The 25,111-nt window shown below is 43.1% G+C and overlaps 2 protein-coding genes across 2 annotated transcripts in view; one reads left to right on the plus strand and one right to left on the minus strand.

Annotated features, from left to right (window-relative positions):
• Positions 1-24,476, plus strand: part of SACM1L (SAC1 like phosphatidylinositide phosphatase) — a 45,897-nt gene extending 21,421 nt beyond the window's left edge. The window contains exons 7-20 of the mRNA XM_060247491.1: positions 998-1,031; positions 3,581-3,682; positions 8,935-9,020; positions 9,553-9,639; positions 11,421-11,489; positions 11,577-11,656; positions 12,604-12,702; positions 14,521-14,659; positions 15,294-15,363; positions 15,464-15,536; positions 16,402-16,495; positions 18,305-18,397; positions 21,041-21,098; positions 22,534-24,476. Of these exons, the coding sequence (XP_060103474.1) occupies positions 998-1,031; positions 3,581-3,682; positions 8,935-9,020; positions 9,553-9,639; positions 11,421-11,489; positions 11,577-11,656; positions 12,604-12,702; positions 14,521-14,659; positions 15,294-15,363; positions 15,464-15,536; positions 16,402-16,495; positions 18,305-18,397; positions 21,041-21,098; positions 22,534-22,670 (1,221 nt within the window). The 3' untranslated portion in view covers positions 22,671-24,476. The remainder of the gene's footprint in view (positions 1-997; positions 1,032-3,580; positions 3,683-8,934; positions 9,021-9,552; positions 9,640-11,420; positions 11,490-11,576; positions 11,657-12,603; positions 12,703-14,520; positions 14,660-15,293; positions 15,364-15,463; positions 15,537-16,401; positions 16,496-18,304; positions 18,398-21,040; positions 21,099-22,533) is intronic.
• SNRPD1 (small nuclear ribonucleoprotein D1 polypeptide) overlaps positions 1-25,111 on the minus strand; it is a 230,538-nt gene that overhangs the window by 36,091 nt on the left and 169,336 nt on the right. The gene's annotated exons all lie outside the window — the stretch shown is intronic.

The following is a 25,111-nucleotide window of genomic DNA, read 5'->3' on the forward strand; positions in this document are numbered from 1 at the left end:
ACTAGGGCGGGGAAAGAGCCACATTTTCCTGCGCATTTTGAGTATATTTTTGCCATTTGTATCTCTTGTATTCATTCCTGGTAATCCTCTGCCAGAGGATTGACTCCTGTACCAAAATTGTTAATTTCCACCTTTTTTCATAAGCAAGAGTCTGCTTGGTTGGTACCTGATCAGTCCTCACACCTGATTGGCATTTCACCTTAGGCTGAGACTTTCTAAACAATAAGGAACTCTTCCCCATGTCCAAATTAAGTTCTGGTTTAGTGAAATTTCTTGGGAGATTGTCAGTGCCTATTTTGAGGCAGTGTTCTTATAACAGAGAAAGGCTCTTTCATATATGTACCTCTTGGCCTTGTTTGTCTGTGTCCCTTGATTTGCAACTGTCTCCAATGTGGTGCTGTTAATTCTGTCTTCCTTATAGGGTGGTTCTGGGAAATAAAGTGCATAAAGCGCTTTAAATGATAAACTTAGCACTTAGAAAAAGACGACTGAAGATTTATACCCCACCCTTCTCTCTGAATCAGAGACTCAGAGCAGCTTACAATCTCCTTTATCTTCTTCCCCCACAACAGACACCCTATGAAATAGGTGGGGCTGAGAGAGCTCTCCCAGAAGCTGCCCTTTCAAGGACAACCTCTGCCAGAGCTATGGCTGACCCAAGGCCATTCCAGCAGGTGCAAGTGGAGGAGTGGGGAATCAAACCCGGTTCTCCCAAATAAGAGTCCCCACACTTAACCAGTACACCAGATTGGCTCTCTATATACTGTATTGGTCTGAGGAGTAAGCCTGTAAATGTGTAACATATGAGTTGCTGTCCTTAATAAGTACATACAGTATGAACAAGAGTGCATTCTCATGAAAATATGACCCTGTAAGTGTGCAATGCATTGTTTTGTCATGAAATTCCATGATCCTTGCCATTTCTATTTTCATTGTCTAATATTTGGTTGACCGTTGAGACTCTTTAACTGTGATAAATTTCTTGTGTGTATTGCAGATTCATAGGTTTGCTACGCCAGTCATGCATGGATGTATCCTTTCATAATTCTGCCAAATAATACCATTTGGTTAGTGTTAGGGAAGGGACAGTGGTTCAGTGGTAGAGCATCTGCTTGGTAAGCAGAAGGTCCCAGGTTCAATCCCCGGCATCTCCAACTAAAAAGGATCCAGGCAAGTAGGGGTGAAAAACCTCAGCTTGAGACTCTGGAGAGCCGCTGCCAGTCTGAGTAGACAATATTGACTTTGATAGACCGAGGGTCTGATTCAGTATAAGGCAGCTTCATATGTTCATATGTTTGGTGTGTGTATATGTATGTATAAACATGTTGCCACTGCATTGATTCCACAAATTAGCTTGAGGTATGAATAAATACAGCCCCGTGGCACAGAGTGATAAAGCTGCAATACTGCAGTCCGAACTCTCTGCTCATGTCCTGAGTTCGATCCCGGTGGAAGCTGGGTTCAGGTAGCTGGCTCAAGGTTGACTCAGCCTTCCATCCTTCCGAGGTCGGTAAAATGAGTACCCAGCTTGCTGGGGAGGAAAGTGTAGATGACTGGGGAAGGCAGTGGCAAACCACCCCATAAAAAGTCTGCTGTGAAAACGTCGTGATGCGACGTCACCCCAGAGTCGGAAATGACTGGTGCTTGCACAGGGAGACTACCTTTACCTTTTTCCCTTTTAGTGAGTAAATAGCTGCATAATGTAGAGGTAGAAGTTTAAAGTAGGCTTTTGGGCTTATGTAGTCAGCCTAATTTGGAGAGTTTAGAAAAAAAATTCTTTGACCTTTCCCCTTGATAACTTGGTTGCCCTGGAACTTTCTGAACTGTTACAATAGCCTATTTGAGATGGGTATGTGTGTGATTAAAACCATGCAGTATTCTAAATGTAGCTGCACCATAGATTTATGTAAGTATTTTACAGTACTGGTAGTTGTGCTATTTTCAGTCGTTTGCCTAATGTTCCCTGATATGGAATTTAATTTCAATTACTGCACAGTGAATAGTTGTTTTCATTAACACACTCACTGTGATCCCAGGTCTCTTTCCTGGTCTCTCCCTGCCACTTCAGACTCAGTCAATGATTTTGTGAATTTGTGGCAGAACTCCTAATGTGCTTCACTTTAAGCTTTCTTGTACTTCACTTGTTTTTTCATGTTGTTTCCCACTCAAATCCTCTTGGAGGTCTTTGCAGTTCTTTCTGGTTTCACAGGCCTGACTAATTTGGTGACATCTGCAAATTTGGATTCCTCCTTAGTCACTTTTTGAATCCAGATTAACAAATTAAATAGCAGCAGTCCCCAGTAATGCTTCTCTCCATTGTGAAATATGCCCTTTTACTCCTTTCCTCTTGTTTCCCGTTTAAGCAGTTTTTGATCCACAAGAAGACCTGTCTTATCATGTGACTTCTAAGATTACTCTGGAGCCTTTGGTGAAGGACTCAGTCAAAAGTGTTTTGGAAATCTAGGGGTATGATGTCTATTGAATTATGCTTATCTATGTGCTTGCTAATACCTTCCAAAAACTCTAAATGCTGGTGAAACAGAAGCAGCATGGATTCTGCAACTTATCAGTAGGGGTTGTTCTCCTACATCCTAAATAAATCTGTGTTTAATAGTCCCTTTCACTAATTTATTTTGGACAGGTGTTGGGCTGATTGTAATTCCCAGGTTGTTTTCTGGACCCCTTGAGCACTAGGTTTGATGCTTTGTAATTGTTTGGTAAGTAATAACAAATTCCTGGTTTTGTTTGACTTTCACATTTGAGTTAGTTTTAGGCTCCTCATTGTATGCCATGCAGACCCAGTAACTTGTTGCTTTTTTCATTCGTCATCCCTGAAACATTGTCTTAACCTTCATGTGATTCATTTCTTCATTCTCCTGTAAAACAGAAATTCCAGTGACTGTATCTGTCCAATGTAACGCCAACTACAAAGAATTAATTCAGTTTCTAAAGTCTCCCCATTTTCTTTTAACAGTCCTTTTCCTCCTTGTTTTAACAGTCCAACTGCCTCCCCGGTTTCCTTGCTTCTGATTCAGCTAAAGAAATGTTTGGTTTTCAGCAATATGTTTCTCAAATTGACTTTTAGCCTGATTTGCTAGAGCATGTGCTCCTCCTTGTTTTCGTATAATATTAATTTTAACAGACACAGACATAAATGATCTTCTTAGCTACTTAAGTTATTTCAGTGTCTTCCTTGAAGATGTATTAGTTACCATCTAGAATTTCTTTCCTTCTATAGTGCTGTCAGTTTCTGTATTATAGGTCAAATATTTTTATTTTAACAAATCTGTCTCCCTGACTATTTTTAAAAAAATCTTTTTTAAATTAGAAATATATGAAAAACTCATGTCTTCCTGTTGTCTCTTCCCAGGCAAAGCAGTATAGCACTTTCTCCGTTTAGATCATATGCATACTTCTAATTTAGTTGCTGGTTCTTAAATTTTGATATTAAGTTGCCATCAGATAAGATGTGTTCGTGTCCATAACAATAATGTCTTGGTCATTCTTACTACTTATTCTGAATAATGTATCACTGTAATGTGTGTGGAAATATATTCCTTAACATGTTGCCTCACATCAGTTATTACCATGTACTCTTGTTCCATTAATGGGAAGTATTTTGACTGGATTCTTATTTCCCGAAGAAGTTGTTTCAGAGCCGGTGTGCGCTATTATGTTAGAGGTGAGGCAAGAAGTGTGCAACTGCTGCATGAAACTGGTTAATTTTTTGTGCTTACTTAATGACTATATTGTGTTGCTGTGTCCTACAAACAGATGCAGATTTTGCTGAAGAAAACTCTTAGGGTATTTGTAGTGTCTCTGTATGCAGGTTCATTTAGCTTTAAGCTTAACAGCAAACTTTGTGCATTAGAATGGAATGATTTGGTTGTATTTAGCCATAAGGTAAAGCAAAGAGGTAGTAAAGTAAAGTTTAAATTATCCAATGCCAAATATGGCTTGAATTCTGGAAGCCTCAGGTCCAGAATTCATTGGACACAAAGCCAACTGTGTAGGGCTAACATGCCATTTTAACCCCAGTAGTGGAAGGCAAAAATACAAAAATCTTGATTAAAAAAAGGTGTGAACCCTGCCTGGGAACTTCAGATGTACCTAGTGTCCTTTGAATGCCACTTGGTCTCTCTTACTACAGCTGCTTTGTCAAGCGTGGGAGTGGTGGAGGGAGGGATGGTGGCTCAGTGGTAGAGCATCTGCTTGGGAAGCAGAAGGTCCCAGGTTCAATCCCTGGCATCTCCAAAAAAGGGTCCAGGCAATTAGGTGTGAAAAACCTCAACTTGAGACCCTGGAGAGCTGCTGCCAGTCTGAGAAGACAATACTGACTTTGATGGACCAAAGGTCTGATTCAGTATAAGGCAGCTTCATATGTCCATATGGTGTTGAAGGATATTCAGTCGCTGCTGCTTAACATTCTCAAAGTATATTTGTGGCGGAACCGGCCCGATTCTGGTTTCAGACCCGGTCCCGTCAGCTCCCTATTGAGTCGCCAACTCCTGGAGGGAGCTATTTCTCCTCCTGCCCCTTGGGCTCGCTGCCACCACCTGCTCAGTCCCGGGGTTCAGATTGAGAGGAACAGGACTCCCAATCCCCCTCTCCAGCTGTGAGGCTAGGCCTCAAGGTCCTCTGCCACCCTGCACTTGGGTTTCACAGAGACCTCAGCGCTTCTTTGGGGCACCCCTGGAGGATTGGCACCTTATCCAACTGCATGCCTTCCCCCTACCCCGGGGCCCCCTTCTTAACACAGCGTGGTCTAAAGCGGTCTGGGGATCTAGGTGGTACAGAGATTAACTGCCAGCATTTAAAACAGAAAAAACATTTATTTAAAAGAGAAAAATATAGGAAAAGAAAAACACAAAACAAAAACAGTTGCATTTAAAAAGTTAGCACAGCACAACACAGCTCAGCAAACAGCATAACAAAATAAAGGTGGTTTTTAAACGCATCGTATTGTCCCTGGTCTATACTTGATCTGCCTAAGAGAATGACTTACTTTGTCTTACTGCCTGGAGCCTCCCAGGCAGGAGCCCACAGGCAAGCAGCCTCCCTTCCCGAGCGCCTGCTGCAAACTGAGAAAACTCTTCCTGCCTAGCACATGGCAAGAACAACAGCCCTTCCTGCCTCTCTAGGAGACTTTCCCCCTAGCGTTGTTGGTTTGGCTCTGGAAGGGAGGGGGGGGAGTGAGGGGAAGGCTACAAAGCCTGCTGAATGGATTTACTGATCCCCGCCTTTTTGGATGAAGCACCAACACTCTCAGATGGCGTTTCTCCACACTTCCCCCTCCTTAAATTCTGAGCCGGAGGGGTTGCCTCCTACAGAGGTAACCCCGTAGCAGAATCCAAACAAACAAGGAGAAACCCATTAACCAAAATATTATACAAACATTCAGGTATGTCTCCAATAATACACAAAGTCCAGCACCGTAGGTGCCCATGTCCTTTCTGGACAAAACGTTGCATGGCTGCATGCAGCAGGAATGTCCAGTCTTTAAGATGTACTCCTCCATCTCCCAGGACCACCTCTGGAGTTTGGTGCTCTCCCTCCGTTGCTGCTGTTGCTGGGGTGAGTGGTCCATCAAAGGAGGAAATCCCTGGCCCCACATATGGCGTTGGAAACTGCCCAGTTCCCACACAGTTGCTCCTTCTTTATCCCTCATTGGTGGAATGTTCCCTCTGTCCACTCTGTCCTCCCAGAAAACTACCTCTGGGGCTCCAAACAATTGCTGTCCCAGCTTCTTTTTGTCTCCTTCCTTCCTACCTCTATGCAACACCATGGACCTCGCAGAGACTGGCTGTGGTACATCCACCTGCACCACTTGAACTGCCTTTCCCGTCTTCTCCATAGCCACCACATAAGTAGCATCGCCCAGGTCATCCACAATCACATGGGGTCCCTCCCATTCCACTTTCCGTTCACCAGTATGAAGTGGCAGGGAAACCATCACCCTATCCCCTGTCTCAACTTCTGAGAACTCCACTTCCTGGTCCCTTGCCAACTCACACAGTGGTTCCAGCCTCGGGTCACTTTGAACCTCAGACAGGAACATTTCTGGCTGCCCCAGACTTCCTATCATCTGTTCCTTCAAGCCACCCCTAGTCCCACTGTTTCCAGAACACTTAGCCAAAGTTGGATCTGGGTTCTCCGCCCCCTCAGTTGCTTTTTCAGGGTCAGCCAACTGAGCTCCTTCCTGCCTGGAAGGGTCCACAGCATGCTGCTGCCCTTGTGGAAATTGGCACCCCACTTCCCATTGGGCACACCCTCCTGCAGGGTTTGAGACAGACTGGTCCTCCCCCTCCCTGGTTGGTGGTGAGGTGGCTTCCCTAAAGTTGCCCTCGGTTGGTTTTTCAGCACTACCAAACTGACCCCCTTCCTGCCTGGAAGGTCCCACAGCTTCCCAGGACTCCTGTCTGCCCTGCTTCAAGACGACCTGTTTTGAGAGCATCTCGGACGATCCCACTTCCTGATCCACAGCTACTTGGTGAACCGGTTCCAACCTAAGGCCGCTCCGGACCCCCTTCTGGAACCGCTCCCGTCCCCCCAAGCCTTCAGCAATGTGCTCCTCTGAGCCCACATTAGCCTTGCTGCTCTCAGAACCTCCTGTGAAATCTCCACTCTCCACCTTGGTCTCTTCAGCATTCACATCCTTTACGCTAGACAGGTTCCCTTCCTCGCTAGGAACATCCACAGCCTCCGGCTGCACTTGGGGAAAGCTACACCCCTCTTCCCCTTGGGAACACCCTACTCCAGGACTTGAGACAGGCTGGCCCTCCCCCTCCTGGGTGACTGCCCTCTCTTCGTCCTCAGTAACCTGGGCTATCTCCCCCTCCCTGGTTGGTGGTGAGGTGGCTTCCTTAAAGTTGCCTTCCTCCTCCCACTTCCCCCTGGGGGTTTGGCTGCGGGGTACAGCCTTGATAGAGTACTGGCCAACCACCAAATCCTGGCCCAATAACACTGGAACTGTCTGTTCCTTCATTACCCCAAATTCAGAATAGGCTTCACATTCTTGTGGAGCTAAACCCCTGAACTGCTTTCGGGAGTGGTCTGGCCCCAGTTTAAACCTTTTAAATATAGTGGCCTTATAGGCCGCAAAAGTTATCCCCCCATCTTCCATAGGCATGCTGTAATAGATGGCTGAAAGCTCTCCAGTCAGGTTGCTACAGAGGTAAGACATATAGTCCTCCTCTGCAATCCCCCACTGTTTGGCTGCCCTCTCAAAGTTGGAGAGGTATATGGAGGGGTCTTCTCCCTCTTGGTACACTGCAAAGTCCTTGGGGGTGACTTGGATCTCTTTGCTTAGTTCAGCTTCCAGACGTAGCACCTCAAGCTCATGGCGACGTTGCTCCTCTTGCTCTCGTCTGCGGATATCAGCTCTCTTTTTCCTCCTGCCGGCGGGTCTCTGCTTCTTCCTGTCTGCGGATCGCATCCCTCTCTGCTTGTCGTTCCTCTCTCTCTCGTTCCTCCCGTCTGCGCTCTTGGTACGCCTTGGTACGGATTCTTGCCAATTCCAACCGTAGCCGCAAGAGTTCTTCTGACTGGGTGGGGAACATTTTTGCAAGTGCCCCTGCATGCTGATGATACTCCAACAGGAGGTCTTGCATATCTACTACAGTCAGGTTGTCACACTCCAGCTCGAGCTTTGCACACTCTTCCTGGAGCTGTGGCTTTGTCATCTCCAGGATTTCCAGCCTCTTAGCACGCTCCATCCTAACTAACTAAACTTTCCCTACTCCAGTTGACCCGAAAATAAAACAAAACCGCTGTTGCTTCCTCTGGGTGCTTGCACGTATCAAAAAGCAAAAATGCCTGGCCAATCAAGTTCTCTGTTTGTTCTTATCCCACCGCTGCCGCCAAGTGTGGCGGAACCGGCCCGATTCTGGTTTCAGACCCGGTCCCGTCAGCTCCCTATTGAGTCGCCAACTCCTGGAGGGAGCTATTTCTCCTCCTGCCCCTTGGGCTCGCTGCCACCACCTGCTCAGTCCCGGGGTTCAGATTGAGAGGAACAGGACTCCCAATCCCCCTCTCCAGCTGTGAGGCTAGGCCTCAAGGTCCTCTGCCACCCTGCACTTGGGTTTCACAGAGACCTCAGCGCTTCTTTGGGGCACCCCTGGAGGATTGGCACCTTATCCAACTGCATGCCTTCCCCCTACCCCGGGGCCCCCTTCTTAACACAGCGTGGTCTAAAGCGGTCTGGGGATCTAGGTGGTACAGAGATTAACTGCCAGCATTTAAAACAGAAAAAACATTTATTTAAAAGAGAAAAATATAGGAAAAGAAAAACACAAAACAAAAACAGTTGCATTTAAAAAGTTAGCACAGCACAACACAGCTCAGCAAACAGCATAACAAAATAAAGGTGGTTTTTAAACGCATCGTATTGTCCCTGGTCTATACTTGATCTGCCTAAGAGAATGACTTACTTTGTCTTACTGCCTGGAGCCTCCCAGGCAGGAGCCCACAGGCAAGCAGCCTCCCTTCCCGAGCGCCTGCTGCAAACTGAGAAAACTCTTCCTGCCTAGCACATGGCAAGAACAACAGCCCTTCCTGCCTCTCTAGGAGACTTTCCCCCTAGCGTTGTTGGTTTGGCTCTGGAAGGGAGGGGGGGGAGTGAGGGGAAGGCTACAAAGCCTGCTGAATGGATTTACTGATCCCCGCCTTTTTGGATGAAGCACCAACACTCTCAGATGGCGTTTCTCCACAATATTGTTTCCAAACGTGATAAGACACAGCATAATTGTCTGCTTGTACTAGACTAGATCTCTCACTAGGTTTTTGACAACTCAGATGATACCATTCAGTTTTCTAGTTTCTTCTTGATGAAAACATGTAACAGAAGCTCATGCAAAAAATAATGCCTGGCTCGGTTTTGAAGTAAGACTGGTGCTGTTGGTAACTAGCTGTAATTTGGATTTCTTACTATGTTAGGTATTGATTCAGAAGGACATGCTGCTAACTTTGTAGAAACAGAACAAATTGTGCATTACAATGGGAGTAAAGCTTCTTTTGTTCAGGTAAGTGTTTTTCCTTGTTAAATTTCATGGCATTTTAACCACCCTCCCCTGCCAAAGCCAAGCTCAGGGCTTTGTACAACATAGTAATTCATAATACGGGAGTAAAAATTTAAAACTAATAAACACACAATAGAAAACCTAAAAGATGGTGCTAGGAATTACAGCAGTGCCACTGCCTCATGGGAAAAAGCAGGGCTGGGTGGGAGTGCCAGTAGGATGCAACCATCACTGTCCTCAATTAGATGCCTGGCGGAACATCACTGCCTTACAAGCCCTGCAGAACAAGCCCAGGTTGGAGCCAGAGCGGAGAATATCCTGGCTCTAGTTGAGGACAGCTGGACATCCCTGAGGCCAGGGACCATCAAGCGTAACAGTCTTCTGGGGATATACCGGAAGACGTGGTCCCAAAGATACATAATTTGTGTTCAGCAAACAGGTGGCCTTGGCCTCGCTGTTCCTCAAAGCCTGTTTGGGAGTCTGTGGTGATATTCACAGTTGTGTCCTTCACCTTTTCCCCCCATTTGTTTTCCAGACTCGTGGATCAATTCCTTTTTTCTGGTCACAGAGACCAAACCTCAGATACAAACCAAAGCCACAGATCAGCAAATCAATAAATCATGTATGTTCATGTTTTTTATTTCCCTCTGTTCTGTGATGGGGTGGGTTACTAGGGAGCCTGGTCTATATGTATGTTGACAGGTGAGAAAATGGCTTCCTGTGTTGTCTCCCCTAAGATTTCCTGGAAGGTGAATCTATTTTCCTGGAAGCCTGCAAAATGCTTGATTTTGCAGAGGGGTTGATGTGGGGGCCCTTTTCAAGCTTGAATTATGATGCTTAAAAAACAATGAAATCCGAGAGATGAAATACACTAAAACTCATTGTGTTGCTTCTAGTCTTTTTGTCTGGCTCTGGAGATGCATATTCCCTAAAATATTAAGACAATGCTAGCTGTGTACTTCCTTCGTATCTCTGTTTGAGATACATACAAGCACTCCAGAGCCCAGGACCAGCATGTAGTTCAAGGAAAGGATGACTGATGCTCAGGGCTTTTTTTTGTGGGAAAAGCCCAGCAGGAACTCATCTACATATTAGGACACACCTCTGATGTCACTATTGTTTCACATAGGGCTTTTTTGGTAGAAAAAGCCCAGCAGGAATCATTTGCATATTAGGCCACACACCCCACATCAAGCCAGCTGGAACTGCGTTCCTGTGTGTTCCTGCTCAAAAGAAGCCCTGCTGATGCTGACTGACAGGTGCAAGAGAAGAATGCCCTCCTGTCGGGAATGGTCACCTCTTATCCACTTAGGGTGTGTGTACAGTTTGGGAGGGAGCCAGTCAGCCCCAAAGCCAGTGCCCGGTCAGACCATTCTTAGGCCACTTCATGAGTACCAGCAAAGCTGTGTCAGCATCAGAGCTTACACTAAAGTAGTGCATTCCCTGGTTATAGCTATACTGATGTGTACAGGTATATCTATATGCAAAGACTGGTAATTTTTAGTTTCCGTCTCTGTAATGATTCTTACTGGCCCTTCCTAGCAACTAACCCCCACCCTCCATCCTATATGTAATGCTTGAAGAAATTCTGTTTCCTTGTATCTGAAGAAGTGCACTTGTGCAGAAAGCTCATACCTTGAACAAAACTTCGTTGGTCTTAAAGGTGCCACTGACTTTATTCTGTTGCTTCAGGCCAACACAGCTACCCACCTGAGTCTCACCATTATTAGTTCTGTGTGCACGCATTCTTCAAAAGATCCTACAGATAACAGCACCCAGTGAGATGTCCTTCAAAAGCCCATGGTGAAAGTGCACATCAGTAGGGTCATTTCTGTAGCCCTAGAAATTCATTTTCAAAGAGCTGGCCCACTGTGTTTTTAAAGGTGTCACACACTCACCCCATTTTCAGAGCTGGTGAGCCAGCAGCCTTGAGAGGCAAAGCAAAAAGGTGTGTTTGATGAGGTGGAAGAAGCAAAAGAATTGAGTGGCGGGGAGGAGAATTTGAGCCCTTAGCTAGGATTAGGATTTAACTATACTGAGTCCATTTTGTCTCTCAGGTGTAATCTTGGCATCTGCTATATTCATGAAAATTATGCACAGTGTGTTTAAGCTACTTGTAAGCAGGGGTTGTTTTGTAGAAAAATAGGTGGTGGAGCTCATCCAGGGATTGTTATGCAGCTGCACCTACTATTCAGTGGACAAGGTGGGAAGGAGGAGGTGAAACACTCAGAAAGGTTCAGGAGCTGTGCTCCTGAGAGCTCCCACTGAATCTGAGACCTGCTTGTAAGTAGGATGTCACTTTGGATCAGTTTTGTAAGAACCCATTATTTCCTATAAGGATTCTTGTAATATGCAGCTTTTGTAAATATTTTTAATACATATTTGCACTGAATTCTTTTTCAGATGGATGGCTTCCAAAGACATTTTGACACTCAGATTATTAGCTATGGGAAACAAGTGATCGTTAACCTGGTATGGTCTTAACTTTTGTGCTGGAATGAAGTTCAAAGGACTGTGCTTGTTACTACTGTATGTAATTTGTGTATGCTTGTTTCACAGGTTAACCAGAAGGGCTCAGAAAAGCCCCTTGAGCAAACATTCTCACAAATGGTAAACGGCTTGGCGAATGGAATGGTCAGGTAATTGCCAAGTGAAACGTTTTTGCGTTACCATTGGAACTAGCTGCCCCAAAGTCTAGATATCTTTATATAAAAACTAAATAGCCAAGTTCTGTGCAATTAACACACTTGAGGGAGGTGCATAGAACTGTTTCCCTCCTGGATTTTAAATGAATCTACAGGTAGTTACTTTGCAGATTTGCAGCTAAAATTTGCCCCTTTCCCTGGCTTCTAGAAAGTTGAAGTGCCCTTTCCAGAAAAACAAATAAAAGCCACAACTCTTGTCTATTTTCTGAAATGGGCATGTGCAGATTCTAAGCATGCCCATATGAAAAGCTCCAAGGTGAGGAAAGGGGGAAAGCAGGGATTTGGGGAGGGTATGTGTGAACTGAAGCTGTCTGTCTGCCCAGAATGATGTGGAAGTCCTTAACTGTTACAGTAAGAGCAGCGGAGGTGCATGGTGGTGCTTAGAGGTAGGTGGTTTGCAGTACAGCTGTGATATAGCTTTTAATTTTTAGCAGATCAGGAACTCTGTCAAGGAGGGTGTATTTTGCCTCAGTCCTAAACAGATTTACACCTTTCCAGGTCCATTGATTGACATTAATGGACTTATTCTCTAAAGGCTAAGTCAACGTACTTGCAAAGGTGTAACTTTGCTTAGGATTGTAATAACAGTCTGAAATAAGAAGTGAAGACAGAGGTCTGTTTCTGGAAAAGACCACAGAGAGGATGTATGCACCATGAGCATTATTTCTGTGGAATATTACATTGCACGTAAGACTGGCAACGTCTGCTTTAAATAATTTTTTTCTTAGAGAAGCAATGGGATGGGTGCTTTTTCTAGTTCAGTAACACACACACAGACTCCTGCATTGGCTGTTATCACTTCAACTCTGCTAGCAGGAACTTGTCTCCTCTTATACTTCTAGTGAGTATGTTAACTCAAATGTATGTTTTCTCTGCTGCAGATATGTAGCATTTGACTTCCATAAAGAATGCAGTCACATGAGGTGGGATCGGCTCCAGATTTTAGTGGATCGACTAGCTGAACAACAAGATGAATTTGGGTAATATATTCAACTGCAGTGTGCAGGCATTTTGTTGTGGTTAGTAGAAGTTACCTAATAACTAGATTATGCACAGCACATACCAGTAATAAACTGTTGCTTTATGTTTAATGAAAATTGCATTGTTCTAGTAATACTGCAAGTTCAATTCATCTGGGCTATAATTCAAAACCATTTACTTGAATTTAAATTCTGTTGAAAATCATTGGAGATGGCTTCCTTTTGAATTTGTCTAGGCCAGAGGTCCAAAGAGCTTTTAGACTTCTCTACTTGTTTTTAAACAGGTTATGTAAACCTTGCCATCAACTTTTCTCAAGACAATGGTGTATTTGCATGCTGTACTTCTCAAATTTGATAAGATATGGGTGAAATAATGAGGTACAGTACTATTGTAGTTGATTATGCAGCTAGCATGAGTTTCTGGATAGCTAAATTTTCCTCAGTTAATTGATAAAAATGATCAGCATTACGCCCTTGTTTCAATATGTTCAAATTAAGTGTCTCCGGTAGAAAGGAACTTCTTTGATTTGGGGGGGATTTATTAGTTAGAGAGGGAAACATTTTATTTTAAAGTGTTGCTTCTTTGATCTATCAGAAGGCTGTACTTGCAGGGTGGTCAAGGATAATCCTGTCCATAGGTACTAGCTGATGTTTTGTTAAATCTTCTTTTAATTCTTCTGGCAGACCAGGATGAAGCATTTAACTGAAGTTTCTTAATAAAAATTCTTATTGTAAAGGTGGTGTAAACCTAAGCTCTGGAGGTGTGTGGGTGTCAGAGCATTGTATAAAATTGCCATTGTGCTGAAAGAATAGTTCTCACAGCAAGGATTCCTTAGAGCTGGAAGAACTAAGGTGATGAATCAAGCATCTGCAATCTTAAAAGACAGAATTAATCCTCCTTCTTTTTAAATTATCCTTGGGATAGTTCAAAACAAAGAGCAAAGCTGAGTCCTGAAGCTAGTATTATTGAAAGCAACATTAACTGGACTTAGTCACAACTTTGTTGGATCAGTGCCAAGATGGCTAAATGAAGCAACGTACAACCAATTATTGAGTACTGCCATACTTTGCTTTTGCTTCTGAAACACTCAGGATGTTAGACAAGGCCATGGGTTCTTCAGATGAGGTTTGTGTGCATCCATTAGGATATGAGTCTTTTTTTTCTGTAATAGAAGAAGACGACTGTAGATTTATACCCCGCCCTTCTCTCTGAATCAGAGACTCAGAACGGCTTACAATTTCCTAGATCTCCTCCACAACAGAGGTGGGTGGGGCTGAGAGGGCTTTCACAGCAGCTGCCCTTTCACAGCAGCCATAGCAACTCCTGCGATAACTATGGCTGACCCAAGGTCATTCCAGCAGCTGCAAGTGGAGGAGTGGGGAATCAAACCCTGTTCTCCCAGATAAGAGTCCGCACACTTAACCACTACACCAAACTGGCCTTGACGCTATAGCATAAATAGCTTTTAACCCCTCCCCCTTGATTTTAAGAATGGCAACAGGGAGTTTGGGTTAAGATGTCACTGTCCAGACTCTCCTTGGTCTCATGGGACATGTTTTATGATTCTTTGAATTTTGGGTATAAGAAAAACTTATCAGGCGTCAGTGCAACCTAGGACCTAAATGGTTAATCAATTATAACTTTGGTCATTCTACCAACATTCATTTTCCCCCATATTGACTACTGTGAAGCCTGTGGAGATATTTTAGAGCCAAGAGGGTATTAGTTTCATCAGTGTTAATAGCTGTAGGAATTTTCCAAGGCTGGAGCAAGTGAAGCGTTGTGCACTCTGACCCTAGTTGCATTGTGTGTTTCAGCTACTTTCTTGTCGACTCTGATGGCAAGGTGGTGATCCAGCAAGAAGGCATCTTCCGCAGTAATTGTATGGACTGCCTGGATCGGACAAATGTGATTCAGAGCCTTCTGGCACGCCGGTCTCTCCAAGCGCAGCTGCAGGTTGAAATTATTCCTAGCATTAACTTTCCCTCAGATCCATATAATGGCATATTGCTGGTGCGTTATTAGAGGGTCATAAGCCTACCAGTTCATCTCTTGTCCTCCAAAAGGCCATGTTGGAGAACTAAAGCCATACAGGGCAGGAGGAGGGAACTGAGCAAGATCAAGTGTAAAAGCTGGCTGGATCCAACCTAGAATAACCACCACAAAAAGGAGATATGCTAGAAATATGAAGACATGCTTTTGCAGGGCCAGCACCTGGGAGAGGGTAGTGAAGGATGCCTCCTATGACACCTCCCCACGTGAGCTGGCCTGGCGGCAGGGCACGACTTTCTTCTGCTCCCCTCCCCGTGGCCCACTTCTGGTCCCGTCATAGGCTGTCCCAGGAGGGGGTAGGCCTGGTTTTTCTGCCCTTGCAGCTGTCCAGCTCATCAGCCACCCTTGCAGCCCATCTCTCTTTGCTGGATATGACCAGCCATAGTTGCCATCGCTGGCTCTTCCCACCCACACATGACCACATTCGGGGCCCCAGTTTTTATGACACAGTGCTCTTATCTACATGCAATGAAAACATCACCATGCAACTAAATTCTAATGAATTATTAAGTAGTCCTGTCTCTTGTTGTCATTGTAGAGATTAGGCGTGTTACATGTTGGCCAGAGAATTGAAGAGCAAGCAGAGTTTGAAAAAATTTATAAAAATGGTAGGTTTCTGCCTAAATTGCCATGTAAAACATAAAGAACTACTTGTTTGCTGTCCCTCTTTTTGCATGTATACTTCAAGGTTCTGTTTTCTATTCACAGCATGGGCTGACAATGCAAACGCTTGTGCCAAACAATATGCTGGAACGGGTGCCTTAAAGACAGACTATACAAGGCAAGTTTGAGTCCCTCTTGCTTCCCAGCCTGCTGATGTCACTTCCATTAATGATCTTAGTGTTCACTTGTGTAAGTGGGCTACTAGCAGATGTAAATAATAATAATAATAATACTTTTGTCCTCCCCTTCCTCCAAGGAACTTGGGATGGCACACATGGTGTCCGCCCAGCCCTATTTTCTCACAACAGCCCTCTGCAAGCTGAGAGAAAATGACCTGCAACCAGTCAGCCATACAAATCATGCCACAGTGGGGATTTGAATGCAGGTCTCCCTTCTTGCTCTAACATCTTTGCACTGGTGTATTAAATGAAATGCTTCCACTGCAACTATTTTTAAAATTTATATCCCACTAAATCATCGGAATTGGACTCTCAAAGCACTTGCAACAGTTTAATCAAAATAAACCTGTTTTTGAAAAATGAATCAAGAAAATCAACTCTAACATGCAGTGCAATAAACATGAAGTGCAATAAAAGTCATCTCTATTAACTGCTAGCAGAATGGCTTCTGTTTGGAATTGGGGGCTTTGCAGTGGATCCATTTTGGTCACTCCTGGGCTCTTCTGTCCTTCATTGCTTATCTAGGAGGTATGGTATGGTAAGAAGCTGGGTTGAGCCTGATACAGGAAGTTGGTCATAGTTGAAAGACACTTTTCTCAAGGGTCTGAGACTTATCCTGTGGTTCTCAAGAAAGAAGATTTAAAAATTCCACATCTGCCTGATCTGATTATTCAACAAAGTTAGGAAGGCAGATGGAGGGAACCTGCTATACATTCATTGCTGGATACCCTCAGGTACTTAGGACTGATCTTTTCTAATTTGGAGATGCTTATTTATTAATATTGGGCTTTATTAAAAATTTAGAACTGGGAAGAGAACTCAGTGGGGTCTAGTAATGGACAGCTGGAAGTCACTCATACGTTATTACAAGAACAACTTTTCTGATGGCTTTAGACAGGTAAGAACTTTCCAGTGTTTACATATGAACATAGGTGTGAATAGGTGTGAACATTTCTGATGGCTTTAGACAGGTAAGAACTTTCCAGTGTTTGTTTTAGTAACTTTTGTTGGTTTCTCTGGGAACCACCAGCATACTGTTTATTATTATTTTTTTGTTCTAATTGTAATTAGTAAGGGAAACTCAACAGAAAGAGAGAAGCTGGAAATTCATGGTATGTGGTGTTAGTGCACAGAAGGATGACTAGTTTGGTTTAGGAAAGGTTCCACTAAATAAGTCTTAAGGTGGGGGGACCATGGGAGTGAGAGAAGAGAGAGGTGTGCCAAAGCAGCGGGTAGAAAGCTGTTTTGGTCGTAAAAAGGGAGAAAAACCTAGTGAAAGAGGGATAAAGAATCATTGCCCATTGGGCTTATGGAACAACACAGATTGGGAAGGAGGCGGGGCCTGTATGTGTATGTGGCAGTAGTATCCTGCCCCTTCTGTCAATGGAGCTGCTGGTGACATTCATCATATGTTGTCTATTGCCCAGAGCCTGGCCTAGGCCGGGATGGGGTGATTAAAGTCTTAATAATAGCAGTGGTGGTAGTAGTAATAAAAAAAATTATATTGTCACAAGTCTCTGAAGTAGGTCAGGCAGATTAATTTGCCTAAGGCTACCCAAAAAGCTGAGGAGAAATTTCTTCCTGGGATTCCCACATCGAAATCCAGCATTTTAGCCATTACATCATGTGGATTTTCAGTGATTAGGAGTCCGTGTCTCAGAGTGTTGGTTGCGATAATTCACAGCATGGCAAGAAAAAGATCACTTAGACTTCTTAGAGAGTTATGATTTAGTGAGGTGGACAATGCCAAGAGGGAGAGCACGGCTTTTTAGGCTAGAATTGTCCAGAGTATAGACAAGCTCTGGGCTTGGCTTCAGCTACCTGTGCATTTGAGGAACCCAGATCAGGCTAGTATAATATCATATTTATGTGGGCTGCCCTTGAAGACAATTTGGAAACTAAATCTGCTGCAAAATGGAATACCCAGGTTATTAAATGGGATCATAAGACCACATCTCCCTTATATTGCAAAAATCATACTAGCTGTTCATTAGTTTCCAGGTACAAATCAAAGCACAGATTTTGACCTTTAAGCCCTCCACCTCAGTGATCCTGGAGTATGATGTGGTGTTTTGTTTTTTGAACCCACAAAGCTGACACACACTGAGGTGGGACCATTTGGTATAATCTACGCTGATTGCCAGCAGTTCTCTACCTAATGCCTGGTTATTTTAAATGGAGATGTCATGGATTGAACCTGGGACCAGACTGTATGCCATACAGATGCTCTACCACTGAGCCAGAGTTTTACTCCAAGGGACTTCCTGTGACTTGAGCTCTTGGGGGCAGGCACATTCTCAGTGTGCTGCGTGTGTGTGAAGGGAAGAGGTGGGCACATGTTCATTCTTTCATTCTAGAACTCTCTCCCACAGGACTCTTAGAGATGGATTCCAGAAATCAATAAAAGCTGTTCTTTCAAAAGGCCCATAATAACGAGGCTTTTTTTCCTAACTGTTTACAAATTGTGGTTTGTATTGCTTGTCTCTTTAATCTTTTTTTGCTTGTTTTAAAATAGGAAGTTTAAGTTGGTGAAGCTTTGATATACTACTTGGGTTTATGGCGGTTGCTAGTTCATTTAGTTTTAGGATAATGTAGCTGTTTTCAGTACTGTGTTAAACTTCCTGTTGTAAGATCTTGAAGGATCCTGTGAAGACACAGGATATAACTTTAAACCACTTAATTTTGGAATTTTTTATTTTTGATGCAGGATGCAATAGATCTGTTTCTTGGAAATTATTCCGTGGATGAAGCAGATTCTGTCAGTCCTTTTCGTGTGCAGAAAGACTGGAAATTCTTGGCTGTAAGGATATTTACTAAGTTTTGATAAGACCTTTTTGTAACGTTTCTAACATCACCACATTGTGCTAAGGTTAATAGCAATATAGGGGTTCAGTTACTTTTTGATTTGGTTATCAATATTTAAAAGCCTGATTGAATTTTGAAAAGAATTAGGGCATCTTTCAGTACTTTGGTCTTTCAGTACTTTACTCCCCACTCCCAACAAACCCAGCACTGTAGCATTGCTCTGCACACAGTTATGATTACCAGTAACAACTGATAATCTGCTGCTGAGGAGAATGGGATGATGTGCATGGTTTCTGACCTGAGACACTTGTCCCCTTTTTTGATTTAGAAAATGTGCATGTTGCCTCTGCAGGCTCACAGTGAAAACAGTAAGGACAGTTTTTAAAAAAGAGATCAATAAGATCAAATGATGACCTATGAAAGCACTTTTTGCTTCGGTTGGTGCACACTGTTCCTCTCTCCTGTCCTGCACATGCAGGGAGATCCATTTAATTGCAAAACTTCTGCTGTAGGTGGAGTAAATGGAGATGTACATGAGGCTACTGTCAGCTCCTAGCTATTTGCCCCTTACCATTTGTACAGCTTTCTGACAGTGCAGCAAGTGCAACAGCAGTGTGTGCTTTTAAGGAAGGTGGGACTGATCCTGCAGAGGTCTTCTTCCTCTGAGCTCCTGCCAGGTGCTTTTAGCTGTTCTCTACCTGGGGAGCTAGGGCTGGATTATTGGTCTCTGCTCATGCACCCCGAATGGAGGATAAAAATAGAAACATCATGGTCAGCAAAAATTCATGTCCACTCAGAATTGCAGGCAAGTATTAATTGCTGCTGTTAGTGAGAGTTAAAATGCTATTTTGAAAGTCGCCCTAACAATTGTACTAACACTGCAGAGCCCAAAGGGCGGGTACAACTTAATGTCATCATGTCAACCATTTTCTGCCATGTGCTGTTTTGAAGTCTTCTAAGAAGTTCAAAGTCTCCTGATTGGATCTAACGTGATAGATGATAATTGCTAGGGAGATGGTGCATTGCAGCAGTTAGTATGACTATTTGCAGGACTGCTGTGAAGAGGAATGCTAAAATAGATCTGTTCACGTGGATCGACATAGGAGAGGCTGATTGATGGTGCTCAAAGTAGATTCCAGCAACCACCTCATGGCATATGGGCCCAGCCATGGAGGGAGGTGGTCTTCTGCAGCCACAGGGTGACTCTTAGTGTTTAGGTGAGCTTCTAGCTCTCTAGCTTCTTGCATATCCAAGTAGGTGGAAGGGGGGTAATTCCAGAATTGAACCATACAGTCAGAGGCTAAAGGCACTTTTCTCCCTGAGCAATTTTAGGCAGTAAGCTTTGAAATGGCTTCTGCACAGTTCCTTGAAATCTTGCCTCTGCTTGTATAATATAAAGATGATACATTTCTGCAGTTCAAAGCAGTTGTAGAATAGTGGTTGCAGCAAGTTGATTTTTTTAAAAAAACAACAACTCAACCATCCTGTATTCCTCCATCCCTGCCTCTGGCTGTGGTAGACTTTCTGTTTAACAAAGGACAACAGTGTGCTGAACAGAGCTGCAAGATGTACCACTTGTTTATCTCTCTCAGATTAAGACTATAAGCGGATATAACTACGTACTATATGGTGGGCTTGATGTTCTAAAGAATACCATTGTTCCTCACTGCTTATGTCCACAGTTGTATATTCTGCATGTAACAAACAGCCCCCTCCGTGCAATGAAGTTGGCAGCAGGACTCTGATACCTGCACCCTCTTCATTGTTCCCGTCACTAAGGAAATGAACGCCTAAACTTGGAAGTGCTATCTTTATTAAAAGTGAGGTTACTCATCCTTGATTATTGAATGTGAACCACCTCGCATAGCATGTTCAGCATCTCAGTTAATGAATTGAAATAGCTCAGGATTCCTTCATGTTTAGCCACTTTCTGCCTCCATATAGTGATGTGATATGGAGAACATTGCCTGAGCAGCCCCTTAGTTTGAGTTTGGAATAAATTGGATGAGACACAATAGAAGGCTGGATCCAGGTTCACTCAGGCTTTTATTCTTTTTAACATAGCAGAATTAGATTCTGTCCATCTCCTTTAAAACTGGTCCTGTTCAAAGTCTGTTCAGACCTACTCTCTTTCATAAGGGTGGATTGCACCTGCAACCTGCATGTTTTCAATGTATTTTTGTTGCTCTGCGCTAGGAACTTGTCCAAAATGAAAATGCACTTTCTCTATTCATTAGCATACACAGGTATTGTAGAGGGTGTCCTCTGTGGCCTTCAAGTTAAGAAACTGTAACATACATTTCAGAAGAGCAGCAAAATCTAGCCAGGGTATCTTGTGATATTCTAACAGCTAACTAATGTACTGTGTTATAAGCATCCGTGGACTGGAACTGCCTAAGGAAGCAGTTCTGGTCCCAGAAGCTTCTGATAAAGCCACCTCACCACCTTTAGAGAGCTGTGGGGTTCTTGTGTGTAAACCGTCATGAAAATGGAGGTGTGTTGTGTATTTTTTCATTGCATCTTCCTGGTCAGGTTAAAGATGCTTGCAGTATAAAATATACTGCAATGAGTGCATAATAGCTTTGGGGACATGAATTACATATTGTGCCACTTAACTTCATGTTTTTTTCTTTCCCAGTTGCCTATTATTATGGTGGTTGCTTTCTCAATGTGCATTATCTGTTTGCTCATGGCTGGTAAGTGATCCCTCAGCTTGTGTGTGTGTGTGATTCATAGCTGTCTATACACATCTAAATAACAGTGGCTTAAAGAGATCATGGTCACTTAGCCCTTCCTCTTGTCCTCCTAGAGGTATCTGTCTTCAAGGCCACAACTGAGCAATACATGGGTGACATGATAAATGGTGTAAGGAATGGACTTAACTGCCCTGGCATGACTGGGTTTGCTTCAGTGGTCATGGGATGCCATCCAGTGATGCTCCAAAACTGCATGCCAGATAATTTAATTAACTGGAAGAATCTTTTCTTCCACAGTCAGGTTTTGACCTACACCTTTTCTCTGAATGTCACTCTGGTTGTTGATATGGCTCATACCCAGTTTGTTTCAAGGTCATGGCCAGCCACTGTAGCTCTGCTCTTCAGAATAGCTAGCCTTGAATGCATGTATGTTCAAAAGTATGGAGTGCTTACTATTTTATTTTGGAAGGGAGAGTTCTTAGTATGTTATATACATGATGAAATATGATAGTTTCCTTGGGAGGGCTGGAAGAAAACTGGTCCTGTTTTAGGGAGGGATTTGTATTCCTTTTACACACCCTGTTACCTGTTTAGTTGCATCTTAATTTATCTACTCATTTTGTACAATGAGTAAACTGTTCAAAGAGCTATTGGAGAAGTTCTTGCTAACAGTCTCTCCTCTATTGGCTGCCTTCTGTAACCAAATAAGAGTAATTTGGAGATAGGCTCAGACCCAGATAGTCCAGACAAGCCTGATCTTGTCAGATCTCAGAAGGGTCAGCTCTGGCAAGTACTTGGATGGCAGACCTCATTGGGATGCCAGAGGCAGGGGCAGGCTTCATTCAGCCACCTATCTGAATATCCTCCATGCCTCCAGAGGTCGCCATGACTTCCAGGTGTGCACACACAAACACAAGTACAAAAATAACCCCCCCAAAAAGAGTAATTTGGCGATAATCTGCTGCTCATGAATTCACTTACATGTTAAGCTACTTAACAGAGCAGTTTAAAGTTACTAGTCCTCAGCCTTTGTCTAATTAGTAAGAGTTACACACAAATTCCATTTACATAGAATATACTGATGTGGACAGATGGCTGGATATGAACTTGTCCCTGACTCCCACCCAAGGGAAAACCAGTCAAATTTCAGCCTTGTATCGTCCTATCCCTCCTACACCACACGTCCTTCCTCCTGTAGCTCTCAAGTTAAGGGGCCAGCTTTTTGTGGCCAAGACAGGAATACCTTCCTGTCAAGGTGGAAGATGCCAGTAATGTTTGCATGCTTCTGAAACAGGAAAAAAAAAATCTGCTTTTCATGCAGCAGATCTGAACTGTTACTTCAGAATTAATCGTTTCACATATCAGTTAATTGGTTGTTACCATGTTTCCTAAGTAGTAGTTCTTGTGTATATTGAAAGGCTGTTATGTTCCACAGGCGATACATGGACAGAGACGCTGGCCTACGTGCTCTTCTGGGGAAGTGCAAGCTTTGGAACTCTCGCTATCATCCTCTACAACGGCAAGGATTTTGTAGATGCGCCTAAACTAGTCCAAAAGGAGAAGATGGACTGAATTTGTGTGTGTGGAAAGCGGCTTGGTAGGGATGACTCTTCGAGTCACACCTGGAGCCTCTACTGACCTGCTTTCCACACCAGCTTGTGGTCTCTTTAGCTTTCATCTTTGCAGGGTGAAAAAGTGAATCCAGCTTCTTGCTTGGTGGAGGTGACTGACTGATCTGACTACAGTGATCTCTCAAGTATCGCATTTGCCAGGGAGCTTGCACAAACAAACATTAGGGAAACAAAACGATGGAAATAATTCTGTAGTCCTGCTGAGTGATAACCACATCATTTTACAGTGCCTGCCAAGCTTTGCAGCAGTGTAGTATTGTTAAACTTGTCAAGAGTTGCAGAGGAGATGCAGTTGTACTGAGAACTAGCTGCTACTGGATTTTGCTAAGATAGACCTGCATTACATTTATCTGATAGGAAAGTCCTTGCTTGTTAACTGTCATACATCTTGCTGCTTAAATAAACTTCTAGTTGGGTGCCCTTATAGACAGGAACTCAGTGTTAATGTGTAGGTTGAAATCTACCCACTCTCCCCACCTGTATATATAAGATATTGACCTTTTCCTCAAAGTTGAGAGTGAGACCTCCCCTTCCCCAGTTCCAGTCTTTTCTGTCCATTGTCGGATTATTGATGCAATATTCTGTTCATTGAGATGATGAGGGTACCATTGGATTTGTTTGGAATGTGTCTTGCGATGCTTTAACAACTCCAGTCCTTAAATGACAGATTTTTGTGTGATTCAAATGTTAAAGTTCAGTCCTTTTTTAACAACAACAAAAAAGATGTAAATGGAATCAAAGAATGTAAAGCTGCTTCTCTGTCCCTCTTATGCTAAAGGTCCAAATACTACTTTCTTTCTTAAGAGTCACAAATGTAGAAATTTTCTATAGATTTGGCAAACCAGATGCTGCTTACTCTGCCTTGGTTTTAGTTGGGATAATATGTGGAAGAGAGAACACACATTTGATATATTTTCTCTGGCTAATTTCCATGTTTGCACTTAAGATCAGCATCTGCTTGCTTTTTTTTGTGCATGATGTAATTATATTTCTCTTCAATTGTAATGTTCTAAGCTATAAAATTAGCCTTGTGCTGGTTACTAATAAATGTGTGTCTCAAATTTAGTGCTTCCAAGCTTTATATTAATACTAGATCTGAATCAAGGACCAATTTTAAATGACTTTGTCACCCATTTTCTATTACTGTGTTCTGAACCAGACATGAATCTGTTTCAGGTGCTGTGCAATTAATATTTCCTGTAATTACAGCTGTATATTCAGGATTGCAATTATGAAGTTTAAATATTAGGGAAACAGGTAGAGTACTAGGACAAATACAGTTCCTTACTGCAAGCTGAAACACAACACACTGCTGCAGTGTTTTTATTGTAATGACTGAACATACTGTTCATTTGACCTCTTTCAGTTTGTTTAAATATTATCCACTCACAATCACTCGTAATATACAAAGCTCCTGTTTAGATTATGCTGTGGAAACAGCAGTGTATGAAAACTTTTTAAAAGTCCCAGGTTATCACATGTGCAGGAAGTATAAAGATACCATGGGTTAAATGTTTGATGGCTTTGCTCTTTGATATGTTTGGAACAGCTAACTGGTTAATAATCCTGGTGTGTTTCCTATTAAGAACTGTTTGCAAGGAGGAAGCCTTGGAAAGTACGCACTGTTGGAACTAATGTAGGCATGAAACTGGAAGGATGTCTATGTCCAGTAGCTTGCAAAGAGGCTGAGTTTCATACATCCACCTACAGTGTACTCAAACAATAAAAAACCTTCAATCTTTTCTAAGTATTGACTCCTGTTCTGTGTTTGTTTCTTGAATAAGAAGAGCCAAGTCTGTGGCGGGAGGGGCTGAGACTCAGTGGTAGAGGATCTCCTTGATATTCTTATTTAAAGAGCAAGCCATAAAGATTCTGTGGCCACACTGAGGTCAGAAAGTGCTTTCTCTATATGCATTCACAAGAGGATTGGCGGCTTTTATTTCCTGCTACATTCCCTCTTGGGCATTGTTAAGTAGCTGGTGGAATGGTTTCTGTGATGGTCAAAGTATATCCATATTTTCCTCTTAGCTTTCAGGTTTGTAGCCTGTATATTTCGCCATAAAAACCAAGCTACGGAGTCAGGCATTGCTACTTTCAGTCACACAAACTAACTTGTCCTTATGAGGGAGCAAATGCTGCCCCTGGAATTTATATTTTGAGAAGGTAACAATAGTTGCTGTTATGGCAAGTCACAAAATGACTTTGTTGAAGAGCCTGTGTTTTATTCCTTGCAAAAATCTCCATTCTCACAAATGCCTAGTAGAGGCTTGCTTATTTGTGAGCAGGATCCACAATAGGTTTGGGCCATTCTTATTGACAACATTGTCTCTGACAGGAGCTGACATAGTATGAAATGCATCATGCAAATGAGCCATTTCAAAG

The sequence above is a fragment of the Heteronotia binoei genome, chromosome 10 (assembly GCF_032191835.1).
Source record: "Heteronotia binoei isolate CCM8104 ecotype False Entrance Well chromosome 10, APGP_CSIRO_Hbin_v1, whole genome shotgun sequence".
NCBI classification, from domain to species: Eukaryota; Metazoa; Chordata; class Lepidosauria; order Squamata; family Gekkonidae; genus Heteronotia; species Heteronotia binoei.